The sequence below is a fragment of the Jatropha curcas genome, chromosome 4, assembly GCF_041381405.1.
Source record: "Jatropha curcas cultivar XTBG-Jc1 chromosome 4, XTBG_Jcur_1.0, whole genome shotgun sequence".
Taxonomy (NCBI): domain Eukaryota; kingdom Viridiplantae; phylum Streptophyta; class Magnoliopsida; order Malpighiales; family Euphorbiaceae; genus Jatropha; species Jatropha curcas.
This window is the reverse complement of record NC_143154.1, coordinates 26,927,803-26,938,772: the sequence shown is the minus strand read 5'-3', so window position 1 is coordinate 26,938,772 and position 10,970 is coordinate 26,927,803. Positions and strand designations below refer to the sequence as shown.

Here is a 10,970-nt window from a genome sequence, read left to right as displayed (position 1 = left end):
ATTTCATTTGACCTCCTTTTATTTTTAATATACTATATATTATATTGAGTGTACTACAGAATTAATAGAGGTGAATCTTAAATAATTCACATAAAAATAATAAAAAAAGTACATTTTTCACTGATATTTCTTCTACTCCAAAGCCAAAAAAGCAACACTACAATTTCTACCCACTTTCCTTAAAATATCTGTCCACCTTCCTTGCTAGTTTTGAGTGGACATAGTAAAATGTAGCAACTCACACGTGACATGAGCCAGAAGTCCCCTGAAAGTCATTTTAATCTATGACAAGGATTTATTCGATAAAAATAACTATTTTGATATCTGTTAAATATTTTTATGAGCGTTTAGCTAAAATTTGTAAGATTTTAATTAAAAATTACCTAAAAATAATTTTTAACGTTGTATCTAAAAACTACCTAAAAAGCCTTTGTAAAAAGCATTTGCAGAACACCGTCTACATTAGAATAAGAGAGGGCACGTGGGTTTTTCTACGGTCAAATTATTCTTCTGGTGGCTTTTTGTAATTCGGTTAGGTGATTAGGTGAATAGAATCTGAAGAAGAGATTAAAAGTTTTGGTCTAGTACTAGTACAGTAAAAAAGGCAATGGCAATGTGAAACTGATGGGAATTGGGGAAAAAGACTAGCAATATGGGTCAAAAGAAAACTTCTTTTCCTTGTTGGATAGGCAAACGTCCTAAATGGGCAGTAAATGCAACTGGGTTTCCACAATTATTGCCTGTTTTTAACTTTTTATAGAGAAAGCTGCACCTGCAGCTGCAATTGCAGTTTCAATTTGCACGTTAGCCCAAAAAATTTCCACCCAACATCTTTATTGAAATAAATATAATTTAATTTAATTAATATAAATAGCCATTTTCTTAGGTTATCCTCCTCTCCAAGAAAAATTAATATTTTCTTCATTTAGTTGTGAGATTTTAATATAATCATTTTCGACTTAAAAGTTAGAAGAGATTCCTAAAAGAGAAATTTGAAAAATACTTTTAATAATTACCAAAAGTGCTAAAAATAATTAATTTTTCGTACCTAACTAATATACTTGTTGTAAAGTTGAGATTTGTCACGTATTTCCTTATATATTTAGTAAATATTCTCTAGATTTCAAAATATAAATCGTTTAAGATTTTTATAGAATAATTAAGAAAGCAATTAATTCTTCTAGATTATAACAAACTCAAAAGTAATTTGATTAAATTATTTTTTATCTCAAAACTGATAATTGTTTGTTAAAGTAATTATTGTATTTAGTGTAAATAAAAGCAACATTAGAAAAAATATCATTTATTATTTCTTAAAATACATAAATAATTTATATTCTGAGACAAAATAATAAACCAAAAACAACTTGTATTATTTTGGGATAGAGGAGTATTAGATCGTTTAAACTATAAAATCAATATAGGAAGTTCGTGTCAACCAACTAACTAAGTATAGTCTGATTGTTCTTATCACTTATATAAAAAGTGAGAGGTAACCCATTAATATTCTCTCACTAATTTAGTAACCTAATGAGAGGGCTATTCATGTTGTGTAAATCAGATATGTTATTTCAGCATGTTGAGTTCTTTTTAATAGTTTATATAGTGTTGAGGTTGAAATTATTTTTCTCAAAAAATATTATTTATACACAATTGAATAAATAATTTTAAAATGTCATTTAACCACCTTAAAAATTTCACAAATAAAATTTATGAAATTTATTTTAAAAATAAATTGTAATCGATATTTTCAATATATCTTTTTATTAGTGGAAATTTAGGGTTATTATATTGAATGCATATGGTTTAAGTACAATGGAAAATCTTGATTGCTTATTTATTTTTTTAATTTGCTTATTATTAAGAACCGATTAATCCAGTTCGCAGGTTAGTTACAATTAAAGCTCTTTACCATTTTTTATACGTATTTAGCAAGGATTGAATCTAAAAAATTTTTTACATGTCTAACCCGCATTATCAATTGAACCACAATCGATAAATTTAAAAGAAATTACTTTAATAATAGGGCCATGCGTGTTCTAACTTATATGAATTATGAAGTATATATTATTAAGAATAATGAGTGGACTTAGGACCACGATGATGGTGTGATCCAACCTTATGGTGGGATCATTATTCGATTGTACATGTGATGTGACCTAAAAAAACATATTCAATGGCACAACCTCACCTTTGTGTGACCAATCATTTTCCGTAGAATAAACTAAATACTTGTATTGATTTTACTTGTTATTGCTCAATCAATATATCTTAGCGTTTATCACTTAGGATTCAAAATTAATGACACGTAAAATGTTTTAAATATTTATTTTTATATTTATTTAATAATAAATTATTTTATGATTATTTATTGACTGAATTAAATTCTTTTAAATGTAATTGATTAATATAACGTTAGAGAATTAATAGCGTATTAAATAATAATTAATATAAATTTCAATGACACGTAATTTATGAATTTTAATATGAGCAATTATTATTTTATATTAAAAATTAATTTTTTTATTAAATTAAATTATGTTAAATATAATTGATTAATTATAGTGTTAGAGATTTAATAATATGATAAGTTGATGTTTTATACAGCTTTTAATTATTTAAAATAAATTATTTATTCATGAATTTATAGCAAATTAATTTTTTTTAAGTTAATTCTAAAATAAATCAAATTAATGAATTTTAACACCTTTAATTTTACTTTTTTTTATTTATCTCTATAAATTTCAGCATTTTTAATCCATTCTCCTAACATATATCTATATATTAATTTTTACTCTAATGATTAAAAATTACGGCTATATACATATTTACTATTAATATTTTTTTAATAGTATAATAAAAGAAATTTCATTCAATTTTACTTTACTTATTTTTTTTAACTGTGCATAGTATACGGATATTACTAGTTCTTTTACTAAATCATAAAATGATAATTGAATTTGAATTTTTATGAGTAAATTTTTTATGTTTCAATTTATTTTAATAATTAAAGTCTTTATTGCTAGTATTATGGCCTTTATTAAGTTTGAAATGGGATATCATAACATTATTATTTTTAAATTACTGCAATTAAATTTATGTAATTTAGTTGAACACCATTTACTAATTATATTGATTAGTAGATCCTAAATAATAATTTGATTAGTAGAAAATATGATTAGTTTGAAAGAAATAACATATTTTAGTTAACATGTTGACAGTTTTTTCATAGATTGAAGAAGTGACTTCTCATTGAAATAAATTTAAAATTCAATAAATCAAAAAAAAAAAAAAAGGATTTGATTTGTAAATCCATTAATGGTTATTTATCCAACAAATATGATTTAATATGGGTGTAAATTCCTTACCATAAAATTAAAATCAATGGTTGAGATTCATAATTACCCATTTTCTCCAAAAATTTTTTATTTTATTTTCGCCAAAAAAAAATTAAACTTTTGATTTTTTTTTTAATTCTTAAGCTTAAAATAACAAATTTGCATTACTTATTAGTTTCGAACTATCTAATATTTATGTGCAGATCCATTTAAATTTTAATATCCTTTTCGAGACCTATTAATAATTTTAATTTCATAATGTCTCAAATTTATTTAATTATTATCCAAATACACTTTAAATCAATTGAAAAAATTTGCTTTGCTTCCATCACTTCTTTATTAGGTTGCATAAACAGCTAATTTTCTCAACTAGCCTGCTTTCATATGGGTTTCAAGAGTATTTTCCAAGCTTGATTCAATCAAATTTAACCAATGAATTCACTTTTTATCAAAGAAAAAGATAAGCTAAGAGTGAAATTATTACTATTAATTATTAATAAAATAAAAATTTAATTAATTTTAAATTTATAATTAAAGTGAAATTGCAATTAATCAAATAACAACTTAGTTAATTTAAATTTTCTACATTCAAAATGACCCCCTAATTTATATATTGGAACTTGGAACACTCATCTCATGCAATTACACGAGGAGCTGATATATGAAAACTTTAATTAACAATAAAAAAAGAAAAAAAAAATTAGTGTGATTGTTTTTTTACAAAAAATACAAAAAGTTGAGTTTCATAGGCATTTGCCGGCTTGCCAGGGGTAGATATTTGCCATAGCGCGGGTCCCTGACCAGTCTTCCGTGGCACGTTGTCCGAGCAGATAGCGTCATGATTACTTTTTTTACTAAATAATTTGTCCCAAAGAATAATAAATACAGTAAAAAAGAATTTTTAATTTTACTTTTAATTTATCTGCTAAAATCCTTCCTTACGCTTCTCCTGAAAGACAGTTAAACAATATCTCCCGAAGAGGTAGTGATGATAGAGAGAGAGAGAGCGCGAATAAATCAGGACATAGCCGCTGGTTCTTTTCCATTTCTTGCTGCATCTCATCTCAATCGTCCGTCTCCTCTACGGCGGTGGCTCTCCTAGCGTCTCCGCCGCCCGATTCCCCGATCTCTGGTGAGGTTCTTCTTGTATTCGATTCTGATTCAGTCGTTTCTCTGTTTGTATCCCAAGAAAAAATCGTAGGAAGAATTGACAACTAATTATTATCATTTGCCTCGTCGACAAAACTGTGAAGTGATCAATCTTGCACTTCTTCGAAAGCAGTTAACCTTTTTTCTTTTTCTTTTTTTTTTTTTTACTTTTTTGAGAAATTTATTCTTTTTGCATAGCATCAATTTTTTTTCCTCTTGAAAAGTCATATTTTTCAATAGAATTATATAAAAAAGCAAATTGAAAATAATTCTTGGATTATTATTGTTGTGATTAAATTATGTTAGTAGAATTTTACTCTAAATTTTGAAATTCATTTGCACAATTGATGAGATGATATTTCTTAATATATTTTTTTGACATGTAATTGTGAAAGCGAAAATTTTTTTTCAGAATGTGTGAAGAAGGGATTCTATCTGGGAGTTACTTATTGTTGATTAATTGGTTTAAGGGCTTATATTTCTATTATTATTCTTTTTTAGTAAGGGATATGACATGATATGATGATTTAGATAGTTTACTTAAGTTCTTTTAGAAGGGAAGTAATTTTGCATCTATATTCTTGATGTATATTTGTTATTTTCCCTGCACTTTTGCTTCCTTTACTTTTCATGTCACGTCACTCAGATGGGCTTAGGTGCTTAAGTTGAGACGAAGGTATGTCAGAAAAGTTGTAATTTTTCGGCTTTGCTTCCCCTTTCCTTTATTTATTTTAATATTGATATTTTCAGAAAGTTAAAAGCATATAGCTTCATGGGCATGATTGCCAACATGGATCGATATTTGGGAAGCCCCAGAACCAGATCAGCCATGTATACTAGATTTTAGATTTTTGCAGGTTGGTAACTTTTTTTTTTTTTTTTTTTTAATTGATAAGGCACTGCTAGTTTGAATAAATCCGTCTATGATCAATGGAAGGATATTCCCTATATAAACCACGTGATCTTTTTTTTCAATTGAAGTTTCAAGTGTTCAATGATTGATTTCTTCTTTAGTCATTTCTGGCTTTTTTTTAGGGCAAATATGAGCAGAAAAATATGTGATTTGGTTTTATTTAGAGCAGTGCCTTTTGCTTTATGCCTTTTGTTATGAGTTTTAGTTTCTTTGTTAAATCTTCTGATGATCAATATCTTTCAATTTGACAGAATTAGCAGATGGTGTCTTCGATGTAGCAGTTTCACTGAGTCTTTGTTTTTTTGCTGCAACCATTCCGATGTGATAACTGAAGAAGCAATTCAAGTTTCATATTTATTGATGATAGTGATGCTCAACGTGGTATTTTCCCCACGTTCACTGCTGGCATTTGAGATTGGCGTCTGCTTGAGAGAGAAGCTCTCTGCTACTGCCATCTCTGTTGCAAGCTCTGAGAACTATAGCTTCTCCTTTTCCTTCCATGTGTCCTGATTTAGACCACTCTGTACATTCAGATATGGCAGTTGCAACTTTTAGAGGAGCCCTTGCTGGTGAGTATTGCAGGAATAAGAAATTGGAAAGAAAACCTTCTGGAAGGAGGCGTGTATTTGTTCAGACTGAAACTGGCTTTGTTTTGGGTATAGAATTAGACAGGAGTGACAATGCCCATACTGTGAAGAGAAAATTACAGCTTGCCCTAAATGTCCCAACTGAAGAAAGTTCTTTGATTTTTGGAGATACGGTGTTAAAAAATGATCTCAGTACAGTTAGGAATGATTCTCCACTTCTTCTCACCAAGAATTTTATGCATAGAAGCTCTTCTACTCCATGTCTTTCACCTACAGGGAAGGATCTTCAGCAGAGCGACCAGAGTGGTCCAATTGAGATATTAGGATTTTCAGATCATTTTGCTGCAGTAAAAGAACTAGTAAAGGAAATTGTAAAGGCAATGAGAACTGGAGTTGATCCAAGTCCTATTCATAGTGGACTTGGAGGGGCATACTACTTCAAAAATTGCCATGGCGAAAATGTTGCTATTGTTAAGCCCACAGATGAGGAACCATATGCCCCTAATAATCCAAAAGGTTTTGTTGGCAATGCTCTGGGGCAGCCAGGTTTGAAACGTTCTGTCAGAGTTGGGGAAACAGGTTTCAGAGAAGTAGCGGCTTACCTTCTTGACTATGATCACTTTGCTAATGTGCCCTCAACTGCCCTTGTGAAGGTCACACACTCAATATTCAATGTTAATGATGGGGTGAAGGGAAATAAGCATCCACAAAGGAAGCAGGTTAGCAAGATTGCATCATTGCAGCAGTTTATACCTCATGATTTTGATGCCAGTGATCATGGGACTTCAAGCTTTCCAGTTGCTGCTGTCCATAGGATAGGGATATTAGATATACGGATATTGAACACGGACAGACATGCTGGGAACCTCCTGGTCAGGAAGCTTGATGGAATTGGGAGGTTTGGTCAGGTGGAGCTTGTTCCAATTGATCATGGCCTTTGCCTTCCAGAAAGCTTGGAGGATCCATATTTTGAGTGGATCTACTGGCCACAAGCGTCAATTCCTTTTTCTGAAGATGAGCTTGAGTATATTCATTGCCTTGACCCCTTTCAAGATTCTGATATGCTCCGAAGAGAGCTGCCCATGATTCGAGATGCGTGCCTCAGGGTGTTGGTTATTTGCACAGTTTTCCTTAAGGAAGCAGCATCATTTGGTCTCTGTCTTGCTGAGATTGGTGAGATGATGAGTAGGGAGTTTCGAGGACACGAGGAGGAGCCTAGTGAACTTGAGCTTATATGCATTCAGGCAAGGAGTCTGTTAATAGAGACAGAAAATCTTTCTTATGATGTGAAAACTGGAGATGCTGAGGAATTTCAGTTTGACATTGACTGTGATGAGGAGTTAAATGTGAATTTAAATGTGGGAGACAAATTGGAAATGAAACCTCTTTGTTCCAGGTCAAGAGGTGGAAATAGACAGCCACCTCTTTTCAAGCTGGTGGAGAGTATGGAGGAGGAAGAGGAGGAAGTTGAAGAAAGGGAAGGAAATGCATTAAATTTAAGCGTAGAAGAACATGCTGACCCCACACAGGACCGGGCTCCAACTGTTTCAAAGATGTCAACATTGTTGAGAAGTATTAGCATTGGTGAGACAAGTTGGCGGCATGAGGGTATGATGCAGAAAAGTGGGTATTTGGCTGGAACATCTTCTGGAAATAGGAGTGTGAATGAGCAGCTTCCTGCTAGCACTACTTTTGTGAATCTGGCTGATCTGACTGAACGGGAGTGGATGCAGTACCTTGATCATTTCCAGAAGTTGCTCTCCTCAGCATTTGCTGATCATAAATCAGGGAATGTTGGCCCAAGGCACAGACAGAGGCTTGGAACATCTTGCCAGTTTTGAGCTGTTTATCAATATATCTTGTAAATGTTGAAATGGAAATTAAAAAAATGTTGGAACCAGAGATTTGTAGGCAATTGATTTTGGTTTACAGGTCGTTCCTAAGGGGGACGGACTTGATTTATACGATATCAGAACTTTTGGATGGTAAAACATGGTCATCAGTGGCTGAATGTGAGGGCTAAGTTTTAATTCATCTATATGTAATCTCTCTCTTTTGTTTTCTTTTTTGGTTGAATTGCTCTATCGTTAATATTGAGAGCGTTGAACATAACATATAGGGAAGAATAAGACATGTATAGTCATGGTCGTCTTGTAGGAGGTGCAAGTGATACACAAGTTTCAACTTATTCTTAGGTTCTTGCTACGTGCTTCCTATTAAAGTAGAGATGAGAATGTAATGGCTGTATGCCTCTTTAGTATTCAGGTTCTAATGTGCGTTAGTATTGTGATTACCTTTGTAGATAGACTTGTATTAATATCAATAAAAACAATAATGTGAACATTTTGATGGCTCTATTTAGTAATTGTTATTATTATTGTTGTCGTTATTTGTTAATATTATTTAGTGATTTTTTAGTACATTTTCGCTTGATGATCTTCTAGGTCTGGTTTAAACAGGTTCTGTTTGTATATGAACCGAAAAATCTACTTTCTCTCTCTCCTTTCACAGAAGTGAGCCTGCACACACATGCACGCAAGTGCTTCTATGATTGCTGACATGTATGATTGTGCTGGAAGCTGGAATGAACAATTGCATGAAAAGAGAGCCATTTAGGCACAACACATGCTAGCAATAGCAAAAGTTAGCGTACTTGTAACTTGTAAGCAACAGCTCTTTTTTAGCAGAGTGCTATTATGCTGTAAAGGGCCGAGTTCTACAACAATATGGTGCAGCATCTGAAGTTATTAGAAAAAGAGAATGTGCTTTTCAAAAGTAAGACACCTGGGTTTAATATAATAGTATCTTGCGCATCATCTATTAAGTAACTAGAGTTTTAATATTTTCCTAATCAAGTGTAAGCTAGAAGTGAAAGACGAGTAGGTACGGGTTGGTTCTTTACTTCCTTTTTGTCCTTCATCCTGGTCATTCTTTGTCGCGTTGGATTTGGGTCGTGATTTAGATCAATAACTCCATCTTACACGTTTTTTGTTTGAACATTTGTTAATTATGATATGTGTATGTCCATATCATTGTCCTATTATCTGCTAGCACTTGTGCATTTGCTGTGATATGGCAAGGTACATGATTGAGTAGAGAACCAAAAAGGCCCAAGACATGTCTATCAGTGTAATGGTCGATGATAATGTTTGCTGGTTTTGCAGTCTTATCTGTGATCCTTTGTCGTTTTATTGATTTGGTTGGTCATAATTGCATTTATTGAAGAAAAGTTGTACAGCACCGAAAATGAAAATTGAAATTTGAAAAGCAGCATCAACCCTTTTGACCTGAAGCATATGTTTTTAGCTGCCACGGTCCTCATTAGTTGCCTGCTTCTTGCTAATTGCTAGTCATCTCTATGCTTGATTTTTTGATTATGTAATTTCTTCAAGGGAAAGGGAAGCTGATTGTTGAGGCTTTAAGGAGACGCTTGATTCACCGTAGAAAAATTGTGGTAGGATATTCATCAATGGCAATCTATGGTTTTGTTGTCGAGTGTTTTTTAGACTAAATACTCTTCTCCAGAGTGGTAGAAACAGCATTCAACTACTGCAGCTTCTGAACATTGAATCGTCGATCCATCTTTCGGATCAACTTAATTGTTACAATAAATGGTTCCTTTGTAGAAGCATTTGTATTTCTGTACTACTTGTTAGTAACCTTAAATTACTCGTTCCACAACATTCCCATCTATTCATTTGCCTAATTTGGGCATCACATTCTATGTGTTGATAGAAAATTAAGAGCAGAAGACAAAAGATTAAAGGAAGAAAACAAAACCAAACGTTATTAATTGTCCTCTTTTATACTGGTCATCATACTCAACTCAACCTGCTGATCCTCTATCTTGCTAACAGCTCTTGAAAAATCTCGACTAGCGAAAGACATGGTGTCATCCTTACTAAGGTGCCTTTGTTTTATCTTCAGTATTGCCTGTGAAACTTCTCCTATAGAAAGCCGCTTCCTTTGCGATTTGTGCAAGCATTTGTGAGCAACGGCAGCTAGTTCCCTAACTTCTCCAATGTTGCACTCTCCTGCTAGTTTCTCATCTAGTATTTCATCAACGCCATCGGGACTCATAGCAGCCTTTGTAGAAAAATAAAATGAAGGAGAAACGAAAGAGTATTCAGATCAGGCATCGGAAATTATTAAAAGAAATAGAATGTCACTCACAAGATTGATATATTCCATCAGGTTTTGCTGCGGGTGGATAGCGGTAATGAGTTCAAATATGATAATGCCAAAACTGTAGATGTCACTCTTCATGGTGAACTTGTTCGTAGTCATGTACACTGGGTCTATATAGCCATATGTGCCTTTCAGACCAGAATTGCGCCCATCGTAGGCCTCTTCCTTTGAAAGTCCAAAATCAGCAACCTAATAACAGGGTGCCAGAAGATATGTCTATAATAAAAAAAAAAGGATGTAAAAAACTCTCAAACCAAGCTTCCTTTTCTTTAATTTATTAATTGTCCCCATCATTTATGCTCTTGAAACTAAAACCTTAAAGGCTTAAATAGGATGAGTCGGTACAAATATAGTAGCTTACCTTAGCTCTCATTGATTGGTCCAACAGTATGTTGGCAGACTTCAAATCGCGATGTATGACGGGTGGGACTGCCTGCTCCAAGAAATGCTGGATAAATATACATCTATACGTGTATAGTAGTATTTCACAAGGGAACTATGAGAGCAATTTAGCCTACCCCTTCATGAAGATATTCAATTCCATGTGAAATATCTAGAGCAATTTGAAGCCTTTCTTCCCAACACAAAATTAGTTCACCATCTGGAAGCATTCACAACAACTTTTTCATTTTTAAAGGGATCAAAGTTGAGGGAAAAAGAATCTAAAACTAGCATCTTATAGTTGGTAAGAGTAAGTAATGATACTCCTAAGTGCAATCTATACATTTCCATGTGCAAATATCAATTTTCCAATGGTATTGGCAAATCAACAATATAGAATATCCAGATAGCCCT

The 10,970-nt window shown here is 32.4% G+C and overlaps 2 protein-coding genes across 4 annotated transcripts; one reads left to right on the top strand and one right to left on the bottom strand.

Moving 5' to 3' along the window:
* The first annotated feature begins 4,274 nt into the window (after positions 1–4,274).
* LOC105646779 (phosphatidylinositol 4-kinase gamma 7) lies at positions 4,275–8,344 on the top strand. 3 transcript variants are annotated; one of them, XM_037639900.2, is made up of 4 exons: positions 4,275–4,470; positions 5,134–5,163; positions 5,238–5,344; positions 5,652–8,344. In XM_037639900.2, exon 4 carries the CDS (start codon positions 5,900–5,902, stop codon positions 7,826–7,828), a length of 1,929 nt encoding a protein of 642 aa, XP_037495828.1. In that variant the 5' UTR covers positions 4,275–4,470; positions 5,134–5,163; positions 5,238–5,344; positions 5,652–5,899; the 3' UTR covers positions 7,829–8,344. The 3 variants fall into 3 exon arrangements, with proteins under 3 accessions (XP_037495828.1, XP_012088103.1, XP_089576564.1); XM_012232713.4 differs by lacking the exon at positions 5,134–5,163; XM_089720438.1 differs by lacking the exon at positions 4,275–4,470 and having other exon boundaries at positions 5,134–5,344.
* Positions 8,345–9,514: 1,170 nt separating this feature from the next.
* CRLK2 (Protein kinase superfamily protein) lies at positions 9,515–10,776 on the bottom strand (the record flags this gene model as incomplete). The annotated part of the gene is given in 4 exon segments (XM_089720078.1): positions 9,515–10,073; positions 10,161–10,364; positions 10,537–10,608; positions 10,694–10,776. Coding segments are annotated over 4 exon segments (656 nt in total), but the record flags the coding sequence as incomplete, so codon positions are not given.
* Positions 10,777–10,970: the final 194 nt, after the last annotated feature.

Bases quoted from the DNA above. Each gene is read 5' to 3' on its own strand.
- LOC105646779 (XM_012232713.4), top strand. From the start codon at position 5,900: ATGTGTCCTGATTTAGACCACTCTGTACATTCAGATATGGCAGTTGCA.